This window comes from Galleria mellonella, unplaced genomic scaffold (genome assembly GCF_026898425.1).
Source record: "Galleria mellonella isolate WM207_F2 unplaced genomic scaffold, CSIRO_AGI_GalMel_v1 utg312, whole genome shotgun sequence".
Lineage (NCBI taxonomy): Eukaryota > Metazoa > Arthropoda > Insecta > Lepidoptera > Pyralidae > Galleria > Galleria mellonella.
The window spans coordinates 10,417,196-10,439,689 of NW_026442074.1; the positions used below are offsets into that span (position 1 = coordinate 10,417,196).

Genomic DNA, 22,494 nt, shown 5'->3' on the forward strand with positions numbered 1-22,494 from the left:
GAAAATGTTTCTTGATTTATAGGTAACACACAAAATTAATATAAATTTCATTAATCCTTGCGACGCGGTACAGGGATTGTGTCATTTTAATATACAATCAGATTTTTGCAGGCTCAAATTAGAACATACAATGTACATTAGTTTCTTAGTCACTGTCAATGATACATCGTCAGCAGATAAAACACATTGCTCTTTTGTAAAGTTAGATAAATCGTCGATGTATATAATCAACGATTGTGTCTCACAAAAAAAACCGACTTCAATTGTAGCAAAACCAATTATTTTGATATAAAAACTAAATAAACCAACCTACTTTAATAAAATTTCTATATAAACAATTTGTAAGTATACACTTTCAGATAAAAAAGATTTTTACAAATCGGTTTAAATCTGACGGAGTTATGTAGTAATAAACATTGAAAAAAATACAAACAAACTGAGAACCTCCTTCTTTTTTAAGTCGGTTAAAAAGAAAAAGAAGCGGTCCCAAAATACTTCCCTGGGGGACTGCTGTGTCATTACGTCTGAGGCTGCAATGAAACCATGGCAACCTTCGATCTTATTTGTGGTGCAAAATCTTGAATTACTGCCGACATAATTTACTCAATGTATGTTAATAACATTCGTAATTTTAACTTACCGAAGTGTAGGAACGTCGTAATTATCTGTTAATTTTCAAAAACAATTTAACAGTTTTCATTGTTTTTGAATGATCATTTAAAAAGTTCTTTGCTTGCGAACTAAAACCTTTATTATGTAATGATCCCATTCATTCAATCAATAATGTTCTTATTTAGTTGACTGGTAGAGAACACCGTCCATGGTTAAGTCCGCCAAATATACATAGAATTTTATTGTGTATTAAATGTTAAATATAAAAAATAAAAACGTTAAATTATTTTTGAAAATTAAGTATTATTTGCTACATTGGCATACTTCAGGAAGCTACGGTATGAACGCTCTTAAAGTTTATTCTAGGTGAATATAACTCCACATTCCGTGTACCGCGTAACCCATCTAGTCTCCACCATAAATCACAATTGGGGACCTTCGATAAAGATTTGTGACTCGCTTTCGGCAACACGCCCCTTATAATCCGAGTTTTCTTGTATTGATAAAATAACCATTATTACTTTTTACCCTTCGGCAGTTTAAAAAGGGATCACGGTTCATTAGAGGCTTATCAAACATGAAAATAATAAGTTTCTTTAATAATTTAAGATTTTGGTAAAACAAAAACATCGATTTTCATGTTTGATTAATTAAAAAGTATCAATAAATATATTTTCTCAAATATGCTTGGAAATGTGAGCATTATTTTGACAAACTTCTTCGAGATAAATCAAAATTGCCGTACTGGCCAAGATACATGCGGGCAGCGGCCGGCAAAAGTTTTATGAAAATCCATATCTGTCGTGTTTAGCGGCCAGATAAATTGCTATGTAAACTCATATCTGTCCTGTAATTTAAAAATGGAATGACCTTTTACTTCGAAACATAGCTACCAAGGAAGTAACTAATAAAAGGTTTTATTTAAATTTCGAACTGGCTTGCAAATAGAAAGCTGTTTATTAAAAAAAAACACAGGAACATTATGGCGCGTGAAAAATTATTATTGTTCGTTATTCGTCATTGAACTTAAAAAGTAAAACTGTGTTTTTGATTTCCGCGCATTGTTTGAGAAAAGTACTATGCAAGCCTTGGCCACAACTAGGCATTGATGGACTCACGTATGTGTGCCTCGGCTACGCCTGGGCCCACGTTTGCACGTTCGTCCATCAATGCCTAAGTTGCTGGCCGCTGCAGTAATGTATTATAGTTACTCTTATAAATACACAATTGGCATATATAGTATTGTCTATCAAAATCTTTATTTTGAGTGATTTTGTTAGACCATTTCCCCGCTATTTACTCCCTCTGTTTAGCGGAACAGTTGACTGGTAGAGAATACATCATGCATTAAGTCCACCCTGTAAACATTTTTTTTTTTTATTTATGCAAAAGTATAAATAAATAACATAACGCGCGTTCACGCGCGTCATGTTTTTTATTTATACTCTCCGCATTGGAATGCTGTTGCTGAAATACTGCTGCTGGAAGTAAATTCCAGATGGATCTGAAATTAACTTCCAGCAGCAGTATTTCCGAACCGATACGACAACATAACCTTCAAGAAAAGAGTTTTTAAAAGGCCGGCAGCATACTTGCAATGCTGTTAGTGTTGTGGGTGATCATGGGCGGCTGTTGTCACTTACCATCCATGCTCGTTTGCCATCTGTGTTATAAAAAATAACCCTCCCGATGGACGACTGATCCTTAATATGGAAATAGTCAGAAGATTGATTGATATACCTATACGTAACACATAGAAAAAATCCAGACATATAAATAAAAATTTGTATTGTGCGGGGTATAATTAGGATTGTCGCGCCATTGTCCTACTTCTCAGCATATGCCTACCCTAAAGCTCGCCACAAAATGAAATCTTGCATCTTCCTTCTACATGTAGTGCTGTTTATATTCGTTTTCATTTATAAAACGAAAATATAAAATAAAAGTCGACAAAACATGAAGAGGTCGATATATTTAAAAATGTATTCTCTATTGCAAATAACGGAACAAAAATGCATAGTAAAGGTACAAAATCACTCGCACTGTGCCTCATGAAGTAAAATGGCGCGGCGCACGTAACGAAAGTGGTAGAAACTGAATACCACCAACAATGAAAAGAAATACACAGCTGAAACAAAATAATTAAATATTTTATTCATGTAAAAAAAAATTTAGAACAAATTTATTTATTTAAATAACTTATTGACCAAAAGAAAATACTGTAACAGACTTAATGCTAGTAGCATGGGGGGAAGGGATTGTTAGTAATGGAGAGGTTTCTCCCATCGCTAACAATGCAGCTTATCAAGTCGACCTACACGCAGTTCCCCCTGAAAATCATCGTGACTAATTTATCGTTGCATTCGTCATGATGGGCTAACTGACCTACCTTTTCATCCTCACCAATCATCTCTCACTGGTGCCCCGCTAGTGTACCGATACCGATACCGTGTAGCAGTTGTGTTTGCATAGCTGTGTTTCGGTTTGAAGGGTGGGATATGACGTGAATTTACTGGGTACAGAGGAATTACACCTGAGTCCTCAGGAATGGCAACGCATGTGGGGTATCATGGGCGAAACAGTATACTCTGTTATGTCCATGGTATTGCTCATGTCTATAGGCGACGGTTACCACTTTCCATCAGGTGGGCCGTCATATTGTTTGCCATTATAAGTTGTATAAAAAAAAATCCATCAAAAAAAATTTAAAAAAATGCTAGTAGCATTCCCTACCGGTCAACCTTTGATATGAACAGTGAATCATGAACGCGGTATTTCATTATTGGCATAGGTGAAGAAAATAACCGTTTTTAACGTATTGTATTGTATCAATTGTAATAACTGGCAAAACCTTATATAAGCCACCTGGTTTATATAAAGTTTTGCCAGTAGTTGCCACGCTTGGTAAACAGGTTAGCAATTACAGTTTGGCTTTTGATAACATTTTAAGAGAGACGCTGCTGCCCATCCCTCTTCTTCCCTTAGTCGCCTCTAACGACACCTACGGGAAAGGAAGCGGTGGCCAATTCTATCCTGGGACCACATGAACTAAAGAACGAAGTAAAAGAGCACCATAGATTATATAAAATACGTTCTAACACCCATAGCACCCTTCATGCGCCACTTTTAACAACTAAATCCTGTTCCAAACGTTGTACGGCCATAATGTAATTAATTTAAAAAGTCATTTACGTCATTTGTAAAACATACGTTCAGAGTAATACCCGCATTTCGAAATGACTTTCGATTTAATTTAATTTAACCCCGCCGTCCGCTAAACGGAACGTTGTAGCTGCAAATAATTTATTTTTAATCCACTTAACTGCAGGCAGGCGAAAACCACTCGGGAACACCATTGCTCTTTCAGTGTTCAAACTTACATTTGTACGTATTAAATATTTTGTCTAACAATTAAATGCAGTTTTTCTATAATATTGTACTATTTTTACGCCATCTTTGCTGTATTGTCTTAACATGGAATGGACTACCCCTTCCTTTCCCATAATGAGTGCTCCTGCCCATCCCTCCACCTTTAGCGTCCTTCTTAAAACATCACTAAATCCAAAACTGTGATTGCCAACGCGCACAGTGTAAAAAAGTCGATTGCTTGGGTACCTCTGTCCCATTCGTGTTTCAACCGTGAAGCAGTTGTGTTTGCATGGCTGTGTTTCGGTTTGAAGGGTGGGATATGGCGTGAATTTACTGGGTACAGAGGAATAACACCTGAGTCCTCAGGAATGGCAACGCATGGGGGGTATTACGGGCGAAACAGTATACTCTGTTATGTCCATGGTACTGCTCATGTCTATAGGTGACGGTTACCACTTTCCATCAGGTGGGCCGTCAGCTTGTTTGCCATTCTAAGTTGTATAAATAAAAAATATGGTGTCAAGTCCACCATTTATACTTTCTAGGTGGTTTAATAAATAAAAAAAAGTTTCCGTATTGGCACTACGGTCTCGGATATTTTTACTAGTTAAATTCAAATTTAATTTCAAAATATCTTTTTTATAATATAATATAATACAATAAATTATAATTATAATATAATAAAATTTAATATAATACAAAATAAACTTGTTTATAAACACTTTTAAAACGTCGTTTTTTTAATTAACTGCAGGGTTCGGAAAGTTGTTATCTGTTGAGAAGAGCCCGCAAGAAACTCAACAGTTACTCTTTTAAATCTCTGTTAACATTATGTGTATTTATTTAAATGTACCCATTATGTCTAAAATTACATGGTCGTTAAAAGCCCATACATGATCGACTAACACCATGCACATTTGTCATTGTTAATCGATAATGGTAACCCCAAATCACGTGTAACCCACTCAGTCTAAAATAAAGGATGCTATTGAAAAAATAAAGGAATTTATAAATGAATAAGACAGTGATATATGGTGAAAGGCGACTATTTCTTTTCCGATAAGGATTTTCAGTAGAAAAGGGACATAAATTCCAAACGGTAGATTTCATTTATCCACTTGAGGGTAACATTAGAAAGCTAAAAACGTGTCCCTTTTTTATATCAAGAAAATACCCCAAAATTAAGTCTGTGTTCTAGTAAATAAATCGACTTCAGTTGGCACAAAATCGGCTATTATGATTTCAAAATTAAAATGCTCAATCGATTTTGATAAAATTTCTATGTGACTAAGTCTGAAAGTATATTTTAGATAAAAGTATATATTAGTATATTTTACTTTTCAGATAAAAAAAAAATCAAATCCGTTTATAAACGATGGGCGAGGAATGGGCAGCAGTGTTCCCCTTAAAACATCTCTAAAGTATAATTGCGGTTGCCAATCTGCTTGTCAAGCGTGGCAACTACTGGCAAAATCCCCTAAGTGGGAGGCTTATGTTCAGCAGTGGACAGTAAAAGGCTGCTATGATAGAACAAAACAAAAATATCACTGAATTGCGAATCTCCTACTTTCTTTTTTTATGTAACTTTGAATGGCAAACAAGCTGACGGCCCACATGATGGAAAGTGGTAACCGTCGCCTATAGACGTGAGCAGTGCCATGCACATAACAGAGTATACTGTTTCCCCCATGATACTCCCCATGCGTTGCCATTCCTGAGGACTCAGGTGTTATAGTATATAGATATTATATACATATATAGATAGATATTAATAGATAGATAGTTAATCTTATATATATATATATATATATATATATATATATATATATATATATATGTTAAGGTGTTAAGGTTCACTTTTCAATATCAATTTAAGGTGCAAGAAAACACACGTCTTTACTGAAATGGATATATTTTCAACTAACTTCAATTTCATAACATTGTTGCTTTTAAACCTACGACGAAACATTAGTAATAGAATGGCATGAAGTTAACCAGTGTTTGTTTCTATTGTTGACATTATAAGTAAATTACGTTAACATGCCGCCCACCAAAATGACTGTAAGTCTTTTTAAACGAGAATTTAATCAAATAACAATATATCTCATGCACATATATAACAAATATAAAAGGTAACAAAATATTGTAGTATATAAATTAATTTATAAAATATTAACAACTACATACAAGTTCATTATTTAGAATCAGTTTCAATGTCCACAGGTAAATAACACAGTTTGCTAATAGATCTTTTTACAACACTGTTACCACTTTTCACACTGTAAACTCTAGTAACTCCATCATCTCCAGGGTGTTTTTCGAGCACTCGTCCTAGAGCCCATTTACCAGGCGGTAGTAGGTCATTTTTAATAAGAACTATTTGTCCGATAGCAAATTCCTTTTCTTTTTTAAGCCACTTTGGTCTTTGTTGAAGTCTAGACAAATATTCTTTCTGCCACCGATTCCAAAAATCTCTTAGTAATTTTTGTGTATGTTGCCAGCGGGATATGTTACTAACTTTAACATGCTGTAAATCTGGATTGGGAATGACAATAGGTGCTTCGCCTATCAGGAAATGTCCCGGTGTTAAGGGTTGAATTATGTCACCTGAGTCATCAATCGGACAGAGCGGTCTAGAATTTAGGCACGCCTCTATTTCACAAAGAATGGTAGTCATTTCCTCAAAAGTCAAGTGATTGGTTAATATTCTTTTTAAATGGTACTTAATTGATTTCACGCCCGCTTCCCATAAACCTCCGAAATTTGGGCTATAAGCAGGGATGAAATGCCATTGAGTGCCATCGCACGCCAAAGATTCAGCAATTTCCCCTTTAAATTCCAAACAAGCATCCTTCCAGGCAGTTACTAACTCCTTATTTGCTCCTATAAAGTTTCTCCCTTGATCACTCCATAAATGGGAGCACTTGCCTCTTCTGGCAGTAAACCGTTTAAATGCACCAATGAATGCCTCTGACGTCATATCTCCAACCAATTCCAGATGAATGGCTTTAGTAGCCATACATACAAATATAGCAATATAAGCTTTATTTGTTTTCATACCTCTGCCCTTCGATATCAAAATTTGAAATGGACCAGTAAAATCAACTCCGCTCTGCAAGAATGGTCGAGAGGGTGTCACACGTGCTTTAGGTAAATCTCCCATGATCTGGGTTCTAACAGCAACTTTATGTCTCGCACAGATCAAACATTTATTTATGTATCCCTTAATCATACCCTTCCCTCTTACTATCCAGTACTTAGAAGTTAAATACGTCAACATAACTTGTATACCTCCATGTAAAGTTCTACGATGGGCATCAGCGACAATTAAATATGTAAATCTGTTTTTATGATTTAATATGATTGGATGTTTACTCTCTTCATCGATATTAGCGTGTCTGAGCCTTCCGCCCACCCTGAGAATACGTTGTTCATCTAAGTATGGATTTAACGATTTTAGATTGCTGGTTCTTTTTATTGATTTCTTCTTTTCTAATGCTTCTATTTCATCTTCAAAATCTATTTTTTGACTTATTTGTATACATATACGTAATGAATCCTCTAATTCTTGTGTTGTAATAGTATTGTTTATATTTTCTGCCAACAATCTAAACTTTAGAAATCTTTTACAAAATGTTATTACTTTTAATAATTCTGTTAATGTATTATAATTTTCAAATTGTGTATATATATGATTTTCTTTTTCTTCTTCCTTATTATTTATATTTAAGTTTACGTGTATAACCTTTTTCATTTCCTCATCTGTTTGTATACAACTTGGCTTATGAAAATCTATCTTATGTTCAGACAACCATTTCGGTCCCTTCCACCACAAGTTCGAATTTTGCAAATCTTTAAGATACATACCTCTGGACGCTATGTCAGCAGGGTTGTCTTGTGACTTCACATAGTACCATTGTCTGTTGTTGGTATTATCTATTATTTCTACCACCCTATTAGCAACGAAGGGTTTCCATTTACTGGGTTCTCCAAGTAGCCAAGATATGACAATAGTGGAATCAGTCCACGTAAACACTTGGGACATAGATAATTTCATTGCTTGTGTTATTTGTTTGAGCAATCTTGAAAGTAAGACAGCGCCACAAAGCTCTAAACGTGGTAGTGATATTGTTTTCAATGGGGCTACTCTAGTTTGTGCAGCAACAAGTGTGGTTGTTATGGTTCCATCAGAATTTACAACACGACAATATACCACGGCTGCATAAGCTTGCATTGAAGCGTCACTGAAACCATGTATTTCAATAGATTCTTTCTCTTTGTTGAATGTATGTAACCATCTGTCTATACGTATGCCATTTACGTTCTTAAAATCACGTTTTATTGTCCTCCATTCGTCTATTAGTGATTGACTTATCTCTTCATCCCAACTGTACTTTTCCATCCAAAGTCGTTGTATAAATATCTTTGTCATTACCAACAATGGTGCTATCCATCCTAAAGGATCATAGAGTTTCTGAATATCTGACAGAATACTACGTTTGGTGATATTCATTGACTCGCTATGTGTACTCGAATTGTATTTAAATTTATCAGTTCTCAAGTTCCATGCGATTCCTAATGCCTTTGTAGTACCATCGATATTGAGATCTAAGTGTACATTAGAGGATCTTTCGCTTGGTTTGATAGATCTCATGAATTCTGCATTATTAGATGACCATTTCTTTAGTTGAAAACCACCTTGTTGTAATAAATATTTTAACTCCTTGGCAGCTGCGATAGCATTTTCAACATTATCACAACCCGATAGAACATCATCCACGTAGAAATCCTCTTGAATTATCCTGGTAGCAATTGGATAGTTTTCACCTTCGTCAATAGATAGCTGTACGAGAGTTTTGATAGCAAGATAAGGAGCTGACGCCGTCCCAAATGTTACTGTGAGCAAACGGTAGTCTTTTATAGGTTCATCAGGATTATCTCTCCATAAAACTCTTTGAAAGTCTTTGTCTTCTTTTGCTATCAAAATCATTCGGTACATTTTTTCAATATCAGATACGAAACAAACAGCATGCATTCGCCATCTCATCAACAGACTTCTAAGATCACCCTGTAGTACTGGTCCTAATAAGAGCTCGTCGTTCAGTGAGATGCCGTTTGAACCTTTGCATGAAGCATCAAAAACGACACGCGTGCTAGTAGTCTCCTTTCCTTCACGAATGACTGCAAGGTGTGGTATGTAAATTGATCTTTTCGAATGTATTTCTTCTTCTGGTACTTCTTCTATATGTTTCATATTTTTGTATTCTTCTATCACTTGTGTGTATTTTTCTTTTAATTGTGGTTGTTTGTTGAATCTTTTCTCTAATTGTAAAAACCTATTCAATGCTATTTCTCTTGTATTTCCGTCCGGTGAAACTGGATTCTCTGTCTTAAATGGTAGCTTCACTATGTATCGTCCTTTATCATTTCTTTTATATGTTTTTTCGTAGATGTCTTCACACAGCCTCTCTTCTTTAGTAAATTTTCTTTTAGTATCCATATCTACCTCCCATATGACTTTCAGCATTTCGTCTACATCTACTGCATGATGTGTAAAAATAAAGTTTGATTCTTGAGTACAATTTTCACCAGAATGTACCTCACCAAATAAAATCCAACCAAGACCTGTTTTTAATGCACATGGTGAGCCAGGTGGACCTTTGATTAAATCAGATTGTAATATTTTAGCATATTCTTTGACACCAAGAAGAAGATCTATGGAGCCTGGAGTACAATAACTTGGATCAGCTATGTGTAATCCTTCTAGGTGTGGCCAATTATGAACAGCAAGTGATTTTTTGGGTATCTTAGCAGTCAGTTGTTGAGACACGACGTATGCTTCTACTTGTATGCTATAATCCGACTTGTATCTTGAAACTACTTTGAACTGAACTACTTGGTTTACATTCGTTTTCATAGATCCCATTCCGATAATACTTCTTTTTGCTGTTGTTCTAGTGAGTTGAAGTAACTGAGTTGCTTTTTCACTTATAAACGATGATTCCGACCCTGGATCTATTAGCGCCCTTAAGACAGTGGTGTGATCGCGTTCACTTCTTACTATCACCATTGCGGTCGCTAATAGTGCTATCTTCTGCCTAGTATTGCAATTAGACGCTACCATTGTATTGACTCTTATCTCCTCTTGCTCTTCTACATTGCATGGGGATGGTGACACACTCGGTTGTATGGTACCTATTTGACCCGACGTGTCCGGTTTCTTCTGTAAATGTAGAAGAGAATGGTGGCGCTTGTGACATACATGACAGGAAACTGGTGTACGGCATTTCAACACCGAGTGTCCTGGTACTAGACAGTTGTAACAAAGATTATTGTTCTTGGCAAATTCCTTACGTTCCAGGGGGGACAATTTTGTAAACTCCTTGCAATGACATAAGGCGTGGTTATTCTTGCACATGTTACAAGTTTTATTTGGAGTTGTCACGTGGTATGATCTTTCTCTAATAGTTCGCTCTCTAGTGCATGATAATGGTGTAACTAATTCTAATGTACGGAATTGAGATTCTAAGAATTTCTTCAAGTCAGTCCATGAGGGTAGTTCATCTGAATTTTCTTTATAAGAATACGCCTCCCATTGTTTATGTGACTCTGGGTCCAACTTCTGCACGACCAGAAATATGATTATGGGATCCCAAGAATCGGTGGAAATATTCAAATTCTGTAAGTTATTTATGCATTCAGACGTTGTATCCAACAATGCTTTAATTGAATTAGCTGACTGATTCATAATTTTCTTTTGTGCAAATAGTCGTTTTAAAAGAGAGTTAACTATTAGTCGTTTGTTACCATACCTTTCTTTCAGTGTATTCCAAGCTTGTAGGTAGTTATTTTCCGTCACTTGTATATGTTTTAATAAATTCTCTGCTTCACCACCAATACTTGTTTTCAAATAATGTAATTTTTGTACACTACTAAGCGATGTATTGTTATGTACTAAAGAAATAAATAAATCCTGGTAGGCGGGCCACGATTCGTAACATCCTGTGAACAAGGGAATTTGGATTTTGGGTAGCTTCACTTGCACATCCAGGGTACCCTGCACACTTTTTTCAGCTAATCGTGACACTGGTAAAGCAGATAACATATCCTTAAGGTCCGCTTCCAAGCACAAATAAATATCTTCATGTACATAGTATTCTTCATTCACGAAGTATGGTAGTATGCCGCGTTGTTCTTTAGTCGTAATGCGTAATAATTCTTCATGTGATTTTTTGAAAGTTTTCCAATAATCTTCTATGCACTTTAACCGCGACTCGATGTATCCTTTTGTTAATCGTGATTTCGGGCATTTTTTAAGATTTATTTGCGATTTTTTAAATAGATTTCCTGTATCTTCAAGTACACTGATAATTTGTTCCAAAGACGTAGCCATATTTTTTCAATAATCTTCCAATTACTAATTTAAGCAATCTTAGTACTAATTGCTTAGTGAATAAAGATCATTAAATTTGTAAATCTTTATAAGAATACCACTCGGCGATGTGCTATTTTTGTTCGATGCGGTTCTATTGTTCTCGCGAAACGGGTCGATGAAGCGGTAATAAACTAATAATCCGGCTCGATTACGGCCATATGTTAAGGTGTTAAGGTTCACTTTTCAATATCAATTTAAGGTGCAAGAAAACACACGTCTTTACTGAAATGGATATATTTTCAACTAACTTCAATTTCATAACATTGTTGCTTTTAAACCTACGACGAAACATTAGTAATAGAATGGCATGAAGTTAACCAGTGTTTGTTTCTATTGTTGACATTATAAGTAAATTACGTTAACAATATATGTTTTAGTACATATTTTAATAAATTTTGCATACTGGTGAAATATGTAGCTTAAAGTAAATATCTAATTTAATTATGTTTAATGTAAATAAAGAATCTGAATTTAAACACAAATATAAAATAATCTTATTATATCTTTATAACAATTTGAAAACAATAACTCTCGAGTTTCTTGCGAGTTCTTAATCAAATATTATATTTCTAATCGAGCAATAGAATCATAGAAAATTAACTATTAAAAGAGCTTTTAATAAGTATATTTGAGTAAAGATTGTTTCTATTCTATTTCTATTCTATTCTATGTATAATAACGTAAGTACACTCCAATCAACTAACGATTCTACCGCAATAACGTTAGTAGTGTCACTGGAAATTCGAGTACGTATTCTGTTTACAGAGACGACAAATATTAACTCTGTCCTGTATAGTGTTTGATTTGACATTTGAAATCAAATACTGAAACTGGCAAGTTGAACAAATCTTACTAAATTATGTACTAATACGTTATATTGTAATATATGGTCACGTGAAGTCCACGCGTACAAAGTATTAGCGATTCGCGAATTCGAACCATTTTGTTATTCGAACAATTAGTAATTACTAATTTATTAATTCGACTACTATTTAGTAATATTAATTTTACTAATTGCTGTATTCGAATAAATTTACTTATTAATAGTATCTCCCACTTTAATTATAACTACCACAATTTGGTAAATTTTACTAAATTTGAATTGGTAACACTCTTGACCGTTATCAAAAAAAAAAAAGAGATTCCAACGATCGGGTCGACTCGGCTATGTTCGTACCAACTCGTACATACTAATTCTACTACGCGTACTACTAATGAATGAAAGACGAAGACATTAGTACCCGGCTGAAATTAATAGACGAATGAATAAAATTAGTAGTCGAATAATTTGAATATCATTCGAATAATCCGAATGATTTGCTTGGTCGAATAATTAATAGTCGAATTTATAAAATCGCGCCTTGCTAACACGTAGCGGGCAAAAAGGTACTTATAAATTTCATAATATCTTATCAGCCGTTAACTATCTATTGCTGAACATAGGCTTTTCCCATAAGGGGGGTTTTGCCAGATGATAACGGAATGGTAACCCCACCCGCGCTATCGGTATACACCGGCGGGGCACCAGTGAAGGATGATAGGTGAGGATGAAGTAGGTCAGTTAGCCCATCGTGACGCATTCAACAAGAATTGTTCACGATGGTTTCCAGAGGGAACCACGTGGAGGTCGACCTGATAGGGCATATTGCTAGCAATGTCAAATGGGAAAGGATTGTTAGCAATGAAGTTTGACAGACAGTACCAATAGCGCGGGTGGGGTTACCATTCCATTATCATCCATTAAAAAAAAAACATTGTTTATTTCTGCCCTGTCATGATCACGACGTGGTGCAGTCCATGTCGAAAAGTCGACAATAAAAATCAAGCATGTTTGTACTACGATTATTTACATGGCATCATATCTTGCTATATATATCTCGATAATGAATGTAAAATGTACATATATTTACATTATTGTACGTATTATATCTCTATATGTATTTTAAAAAACGAACAGAGTTTCGTGCCTCTCTTCTCCATCCAGAAGGTTGCCTGGATGAGATCGCTTTTAGCGATAAGGTCGTCCATTGTTTTCTCAGTGTAATATTTTCTTGTAATTGTTTGTATTTATAGTACGTTTACTAATGTAATCTTTTGGAAAGGAAACAATAAAGAGTATCGATCTATCTATAGTAGTAAATAAGTAGAAAAGAAAAAAATTAAAAAAAAAAAAAACATTACCTGCTCCAAGGAAAGTGAATAATCCGCTGACGCATGCTAAATTAGCTAGTTTGTGCTGCTCGTCTTTGATTTTCAGAGCTGAAAAAACAAATAGTAACACAAAGTGAATTACCAGAGGGAGACTTTGTACAAAAGTCGTTTGCTTGGGTATCTCTGTCCCATTCGTGTTTCAACCGTGAAGCAGTTGTGTTTGCATGGCTGCGTTTCGGTTTGAAGGGTGCGATATGGCAGTGAATTTATAGAGTAAAAAGGAATAACACCTGAGTCCTCAGGAATGGCAACGCATGGGGGGTATCATGGGCGAAACAGTATACTCTGTTATGTCCATGGTACTGCTCATGTCTATAGGCGACGGTTACTACTTTCCATCAGGTGGGCCGTCAGCTTGTTTGCCATTCTATGTTGTATAAAAAAATACAATTATTTACATCAGATGTACCTCATTAAAAAACATATTAATTTTTAAGACATATTCGACTAAATTTTTTATGCAACTTAGAATGACAAACTAGCTAACGACCAACCTGTAAGAAAGCGGCAATCGTCGCCTATAGACATGAACAGTACCATGGATATAAAAGAGTACACTGTGTCACCCATCATATTCGTCATGCATTGCCATATCTTACCCTTCAATTATACAAACACAAGTGCTTCACATGGGGACATAAGTGCCCATATATATAGACATGTTTAGTGCATGATGTTCATACTCGTGGTCAGAAAAGCAGATTAGCTTACAATAGATCCTAGCCATTGTGAACCCGACAGTACCCACATACTGCCCCCATGGACCCAGGTCTGCGTGATACATTTCCCCTCTACAAAAAAAAGCTAAGGATAGTTAAATTCAGTGGTAAAACTTAAGATTTACCAATGTACGCACATTTACAGTAACACATATATGTCAAATTTCATAATAATTGAATACATCAAACGTGCTAAGAAATAACTAACAAACCCACTTTTTATATTTATAATATTAGTGAAGGTAGCTCTTAAAATATCATTCCATAACAGAGACTCCAATTTAAACAAAATTAACACGAACATGTACCCAAACAACATGAGAGGAGGGAAAGGGATTGTTAGTAGTGGAGACTGAGAATCCCATTGCTAGCAATATACCCAACCAGGTCGACCTCCTCGCGGCTCCCCCTGGAAACTATCATGGTTAATTCCTGATGAATTCATCATGATGGGCTAACTGGCCTGTTTTAATTCTCATCTATCACCCTTCACTGGTGCTCCACCAGCGTATCCTGTTAGCGCAGACGGGGCTACCACACCATTTTCACTCAAAAAAAAAAACCAACATGAGAGTGAACCCCTTCAATTAAAGAGAGAAGGCGTCAAAACAAAATCGCTGCAGTCCTCAGGAGTACAATTTACTCGTAGATTTTCTTTTGTTTAATCCGAAACGCATATTTTCATCCCACTACAAAATTAGCAACCGGGAACAATAAGCACGCCCATTCATCACCCTGTAGGTGGATCGTCATTATTGTGAAATTGTAAACCTACAATTGTAGCTTTGGATGTCTTTGAAAGCTAAGGCCGCGGTCCGTATACCAGCGTATAGCGATAATGTATTCATTTATTTAATGCTGCAAGTAAAATAAATATCATTACAGTATATATTAATGAGAAGTGATACAAAAGCCGGCCTTACTGCTAAGCAATCTTTTCCAAACAACCTTTGGGTAGAGCGTAGTGGACAAAAGGTAGGTGACGGACTATTATATAGATACTAATGTATACAAACATACATGTATACATATATAAACATAAATATACTTAATAATACACATACAACAGGAGAGAATGACGGAAAGAATGTGAAAATGACAATGTAAGTAGTTTTATTAAACTTTCAATAGTAAACAATATAATTATTACAATATTAAAATGTGAAAGTGAGTTTGTTTGTTTTATATGTGACAAATAAGCAAACAGCCCCCTGATAGTAAGCGGTTACTACAGTCAATAAACGCTTGCAATTTCAGGGGCTCACGCTTGCTTTATTGTTTGTTTGTTCTGGGCGCTTTAACAAGCTTTTACAATTTGGGATAGAGAAAAAGATAGGCTACTTTTTCACTCAACCAATCGTCGCCCAATATATGCCACAGTATTTGGGATGAAATCTACCTCTGTCCTACTTGTCTTTTTGTCATGCAACAGCGGGATTTTCATGATTGTGTTTTGGTTCGTAGGATGCGGTATAGCAGTGAAATTATACAGTACAGAGGTATAACATTGTACTTATCAGGGATAATAATGCACGAGGGATACCATTGGTATCATAATACATTCTGTAATGCCCATGGTACTGTTCATGTATATAGATGACGGTTACCACTTACCATCAAGTGAGGCATCAGCTTGAGTATAATTGAGTAACTAAACCTTTTCACAAGCTTTTACTTTTTATATACATATATATTTTTTATACAACTTAAACTGGCAAACAAGCTGACGGATTACTTGATGGAAAGTGGTGGTGGTAAGTGATGACATGAGTAATACCGTCACCTATGAATATAACAAAGAATACTGTATCGTCCTCGAAATAGCATAAAGGGTATCATCCCTTCTTGCGTTGTCATTCTTGAGGACTAAGGTCTTATGAGTGCTAATTATATCAGCTACAATATCAGTGGTATAGAATATATTATAAGTGGATGTAAAATACCAATTAATTCAAAATCCGCTTCAAGTCAGACCACAGCCTAATGCCATCTTGGGATTCATAGTAATGAATTTAATCAGTAGCAAAATCGGGTACTGTCTACCATTGGAGCGGCAAAAATTGTAATGAAACATTTATACTTAGAGACAAATATAAATACCCGACGCCCCACCGGGACATTTTCGAACTGCGATAATGAAGGAAAACGTAATTAAGGAATTCTGTTAGCGTTAATAATCTTTCAATAATTCAGGGTATTCATTAATTTTAAAATGGCCGTAAGCCGATGAAGAGTTTTCGTATTTCGTTCTACTCGGAAATTTATTATCTATTAGACAGTATGGTCTAATTCATGGGTTCCCAAACTTATTTTGTCTACTGCTCACTTTGAGAATAAATTATGTTTTAGCGCCTCCATTTTTTCACCTACTTAAAAACCGCTATTACTTCAAGATGAACAAATCACTCCTCAAGCCTCTACACGATGCCCCCATTTTTTTCTCTTCTCTTATCGCCCCCCTTTAGGCCTGCAGCGCCCACAATGGGGCGTTATCGCCCACTTTGGGAAAGGCTGGTATTAAACCATTTGATAACTTCGAAGCTAGTTCCAATGATTGGAGAATTAAAATGTAAATCAATCTAATTTTGGTATAATCATTATCATATCAGCTGTCCACTGCTGAACGTGGGCTTCTCCCATGAGGGGGATTTCGCCAGTAGTTGGCATGCTTGGCAGACGGGTTGGCAACCGCAGTTCGGCTTCTGTGGCTGTATTAAAGAGACACCGCTGCCCATCTCTCGACCATTAAGTTCCATTAATCGCCTCTTACAACACCCACAAGACAGGAAAAAGTGGCCTATTCTATGCCAGGACCACATGGCACACTTTTAGTATACTTGAATATATCTGTTTTCGCAAAATTCACATCTCCTCTCTTAAGGAGAGGAGATTGCAATCTAACCCCCAGCAGTCGACTAGGTTTCAGGGCCTAAGAGAAAGAAATCGGCGTACTATGAGGGCAGTATCCAATAGCACTGCCTTCTAGATCTTTTCCGGAAGAGAGCTGTCCCGGAATCACAACCGTCTGAGGTGTTGTTCCAAACTGGTTAGGATAAGACCGTTCACCGACAATTATTACTATTATTACTACCACTTCTTTCCAAACCCAGAATGTCGTAAGAGGTGACTAAGAAACAATAATCAGAGAAGATTAACTATGTCAAACTCAAATTAAAACTATGCCAAACCATTCGGCCAGTATGATAATAGTAAGCTAGTACTGCTCTATTGGAAAAGGTTGTTATGATATTGAAATAACAGAGTATAGAAGAATAACACTTTAATCATCAGGAATGGCAACGCATGAGGCATATGCGTACTGTTCATGTCTATAAGTGATGGTTGCCACTTTCTATCAGGCGAGCTGTCAGCTTGTTTGCCATTCTAAGTTGCATAACATAATATATAGTTACTATTTTTCATGAAACCAAAGTTAATACTGTCTCTGATGATGGATTGTAATGTAAATTTCTTACCATCTTTAAATCGCACACAACCGCGTCCAATTTTCGTAACCGCCAGCGAAAATAGTCCCATCCAAACAAGGGTAGCCACCAGCAAATATACCTGGAAATTGTTATATGAAAAACATTAGGCTTACAGTTGCCATTTAAACAACCTTACTATAATATAAACTAGCTTTTCCGCGCATCGTACGGCTCGCCATCGACAGAGAGTTCACCCTCATATCTTACAGCCTAAATGGTCGTGTACAGTGTCAGAGATGTTTTCTCCCACGAACACTCAGGTTATGGAATGAGCTCCCTGCCGAGGTTTTCCCAAGAAACTACAGCATGGGGTTCTTCAAAAGGGGGATAAAGAGGTTTCTTCATGGTCGGCAACGCGCGCGTAATACCTCTGGTATTGCAAGCGTTCATAGGCTACGGTAACCGCTTACCATCAGGTGGGCCGTATGCTTGTTTGCCACCTCAGTGGTATAAAAAAAAAACTTCGTCCGAGTAGATTTTAATTAAAAGCAGATCATTTTTGTGTTCATCATCATCATATCAGCCATTAACTGTCCACTGCTGAACATAAGCCTCCTCTTTGGGGGGTTTTGCCAGTAGCTGCCATGCTTGGCAGGCGGATTGGTAACAGCAGTTAGGCTTTGAAAATGTTTTAAAAGGAATGCTGCTGCCCATCCCTCGCCCTCCCTTAGTCGCCTCTTACGACACCCACGGGAAAGAAAGGGATAGCTTATTCTATGCCGGGACCACACGGCAAGGAGCAATCGAATTCTCGATAAATCGCAAATCCAGTCTCACATGGAGCATTGCTGTCACTTATGGGCGGGAGCACATAGACAGAGCTTGACCCTTTTGACTGAGCGCAACGACGAGCTATGAGAATTGTCGCTGATCCCAGACTTACAAGTGGTATCAAACCCGTAAGTATTAGGGCAGATTTTGGTTCACTCTGCGTATTCTACCGTTTGTACAACGGACTTGTTCAATATGACGCTCACGGCTACTTTCTACTATCAAACAGCTCGCCATCGACTGGGAGTCCACCCAGATACATTAAAGCCTAGATGGTCGCATACAGCGCGGTTTCAGACATGTTTCCTCCCACGAACGCTCAGGTTATGAAATGAGCTCCCTGCTGTAGTTCTTCCAAGAAATTACAGCATGAGTTCTTAAAAAAAGAAGTAAAGAGGTTTCTTCAGGGTTGGCAACGGGCACGTAATGCCCTTGGTGTTGTAGGCATTACAACAAATAGGTTACGGTACCTGTTTACCATCAGGTGGGTCATATGCTTGTTTTTCACCTTTTATAAAAAAATGGTGAACATAACACTTTAATTACGCTCCTTTCGACAAACATATTTGAATCTAAAACAAACTTTTGGCATAAATAGGATTAATAAAGTTGAATCGGTCCATCACAGGGAATTTTGTCAATATATTGTTTTTAGAACGGCAATCTGACGACCTGCCTGATGGCAAATGCCAAATATAAATCGACGCTTTATAGACATGAACAGCCGTAGACATCAGAATACACTTGACTTTTTTAATGTAACAGCAATAATAAAACACAGAGCCCTTCGTGTTTGAGAAAGGTTCACACTTTTCTAGTTTTTGATATTCATATTTGATTTCAATATATACATGCCCTTCAGAAGTACCCAACCCTTTTTGGGACGATATACTTAAATATTTGTATTCACAGATCTCGCGCAAGAGGAAGTCTTCATAGCTTAGATGTCACAAATTTAGATGGAGCATTGTGTCGTAAAACGTTCCAAAAACGCTTAAATAACAGTTGCCGAGCTATAGTTTCTGTGGAATAACTACCGATGATACACTTAATACTCATTGCAAAGTAATATCTACGTATCAAAATGCAATTCTGAGTTTTAAATTTAAATATTTTAAATATATATAAGTATAAAAAAATATCTCGTCGTTTATCTATTTCTTCGTGTGTATGTGTGTGAGTGTGTAAGTTTGTGTTTGTATTTATGTGTGTGTGCGTGTGTGCGCGCGTGTGTGATCACGATTAAAGCCACTATTTAACGAATCCAAATATACTTATAAACAGATGTACTTATATAATAAAAGTCACCAATTACAATATTATAAAATTTTTAAACATGACATTGAGAAACAATATTTAGCTATTTTTGTCTACGCATTTATAGTTTAATGCTCTATCTAGATAATATTAATCTAGTGTATGAAATATAAAGTTTCGATATGATTGTTTAGTTTGCATTTTCGTTCGATACAATCTTGACAGGTCAATTGTGTATGAAATGGATACGAAAATATGTACACAGTTGATGGCTCGTGTCCGCGAATTCTTTTATGTGAATTTTGGTTCCATCTAGATGATTAATATCTCTGTTGATATCTTTTTTTATGCAACTTAGATTAGCAAACAAGCTGAACGTCCACCAGATGGGAAGTGCTAACCGACACCAATAGATATTAGCAGTGTCATGGACAACTGAGTAGTACTATGGATAATCATGAACATATACTATTTCGCCCATGATATCCCCCATGAGTTGCCAATCGTAAGGACTCAGATGTATAAATTCACTGCCACATCCCATCTTTTAAATCGAAACACAGCCATGCAAACACAACTGCTTCACGGTAGAAACACGAATCGGACAGGGGTACCCAAGCAATCGACTTTTAATTTCTTTTAAAACAAACTGTACTCACTAGCATAGCGCGACAATTTTCTGTGAGGGCCACAATAAGCAACAATATTCCAGCACCGGTTATTCCACTCAGTACGACACCCGTGGTGACACTCATTACTGAAAAAAAAAACATTCCAAGATAAATTTGCGCTTGACACTTGATGGTAAGTGAGTAAAGATAAGTGTAAGACCTTATCATGTCTAGGATGGAGCGCACTACTCTAGAAATTACTTATCTAATATTGCCATTACGATGAACGATACGTACTAACATTCTACCTATATATTAAGTTTTAGACTCTCGTTACACGGTCTAGGGCTCACTACACATTTTGGGAAACTGTAAGTGTAGTGAGCAATTTATAAATAAATAAATAAGTGACGGGGGTAACGCGATTATTATATTTGGCTAAAATATCACAATTTACCTGAGTTATCTCGACGTTTCGACCAGAGAGCCTACCATGAAATGTTTCCGAAAAGGGGTCGAATAAAACATAAATTTGATGTTAAAAGTACACGATACGTACCTTTTAAAAATGTTAAAATATTGTTCCTTTAGATATTTGTAGTAGCAGCATAGAAAAATGTCGAAAATAAGTCTCGAGTAAATTTAAATTTACTTACTTTGTGATGCCGAAGTCTGATGCACTTCGTCATACTGCTTTCCATGGGTTAGAATTAGCATCAGAAGAATTGATCCCACCAAAATCTGAGAGAAGGCGATCAGAAGAACCCCAGGAAATAGATTGCAGATGCCACAGCAACTCTCGATGTGGCAGCCAGGCTTGTGGATGGCAAAATGGAGGGGAGGCCGGGCAGAACCACGGCTACTGCTCTTTTCTCTATTATCACTAGATTTCGTAAATTCTATGGTGCTTTTTGGCATCTTGGTAAAAAAAATTGACAAAACTACTTATATTATGTATTATCACGTTGACATTAGCTTTGAAAGATATAATTCATGACATTTATTGGTCTATGGTCATAAAAATGTATCTCATGAAAACTTTTCGTTAAGAACCTCCTTGGTTCAAGGGCAGGCGATATGCATCCCAGCAGCGCTTATCAATATAAAAAAAAAAAATAGAATATAAAATGACTGATTACCCTTTGTCATAGTACCTAATACTATGAATATTGACTGAACTTGCTGACTAATATTAACTAGTGTAAGTAAACCAAACCCTGCTCCTGGTCTTCCTTTATACTGATCCTGATACCGACATTTTTTTTAATGGATGATAATGGAATGGTAACCCCACCCGCGCTATCAGTATACACCGGCGGGGCACCAGTGAAGAATGATAGGTGAGAATGAAGTAGGTTAGTTAGCCCATCGTGACGAATTCAACAAGAATTGTTCACGATGGTTTCCAGGGGGAACCACGTGGAGGTCGACCTAATAAGGTATATTGCTAGCAATGGGGCTGTCAAACTCTATTGCTACCAATCCTTTTCCCCCCTGATTCCGACGTTGCTTAATACTGGTGAGAGCTACAACCAATTCCCTATATTACTTTTTAATGGCTTCATGCTATAAAATGAAAAGAAGACATAAATATCCAGCATAGAATGGGCAACCCTTTCCTTCCTGTTGTTGACATATGGGGCGACTAAGGGCACTTAATGCTTGAAGGATGGGAAACAGCGTCCCTCTTAAAACATCACCAAAACCTAACTGCGGTTGCCAATCCGCCTGCCAAGCATGACAATTACTGGCAAAACCTCTCTTACAGAAAAGGCCCATGTTCAGCAGTGATGTTTTGACGCCAGATTTTTTATTTATGTTTATTTATTTATTCATTAAAAATAATTACAACATTAGGACAGCAAAAGCCAAATCAATGTTATAAACATAGTGTGCTAACATACAAAATTATAATAAAACTAGCTAACTCGGTAAACGTTGTTTAACCATATACATTATTTCTAGAACTATACATGAAAATATATCGTACTGCAATTATTATATTCGATTGCCATCTTGCA

The 22,494-nt window shown here is 36.3% G+C and overlaps 2 protein-coding genes across 3 annotated transcripts; both read right to left on the bottom strand.

Moving 5' to 3' along the window:
* Positions 1-2,602: 2,602 nt before the first annotated feature.
* On the bottom strand, positions 2,603-21,443 carry LOC128200953 (uncharacterized). 2 transcript variants are annotated; one of them, XM_052896163.1, is made up of 5 exons: positions 21,130-21,443; positions 20,522-20,619; positions 17,823-17,913; positions 13,598-13,675; positions 2,603-2,740 (listed from the first exon to the last, which is right to left on the bottom strand). In XM_052896163.1, exons 1-5 carry the CDS (start codon positions 21,389-21,391, stop codon positions 2,646-2,648), a joined length of 624 nt encoding a protein of 207 aa, XP_052752123.1. In that variant the 5' UTR covers positions 21,392-21,443; the 3' UTR covers positions 2,603-2,645. The 2 variants fall into 2 exon arrangements, with proteins under 2 accessions (XP_052752123.1, XP_052752122.1); XM_052896162.1 differs by lacking the exon at positions 2,603-2,740 and having other exon boundaries at positions 13,279-13,675.
* Positions 5,877-11,750, bottom strand: LOC128200952 (uncharacterized). Its single transcript, XM_052896161.1, has one exon. The coding sequence runs from the start codon at positions 11,372-11,374 to the stop codon at positions 6,176-6,178; it is 5,199 nt and encodes a 1,732-aa protein (XP_052752121.1). The 5' UTR covers positions 11,375-11,750; the 3' UTR covers positions 5,877-6,175.
* Positions 21,444-22,494: the final 1,051 nt, after the last annotated feature.

Coding starts and splice junctions, on each gene's coding strand:
- LOC128200952 (XM_052896161.1), bottom strand. CDS start 11,374: ATGGCTACGTCTTTGGAACAAATTATCAGTGTACTTGAAGATACAGGA.
- LOC128200953 (XM_052896162.1), bottom strand. CDS start 21,391: ATGCCAAAAAGCACCATAGAATTTACGAAATCTAGTGATAATAGAGAA. Junction 20,620..21,129: donor TCAGACTTCGGCATCACAAA/GTAAGTAAATTT, acceptor TTTTTTTTTCAG/TAATGAGTGTCACCACGGGT. Junction 13,676..17,822: donor TTGTGTGCGATTTAAAGATG/GTAAGAAATTTA, acceptor TTGTTTTTTCAG/CTCTGAAAATCAAAGACGAG.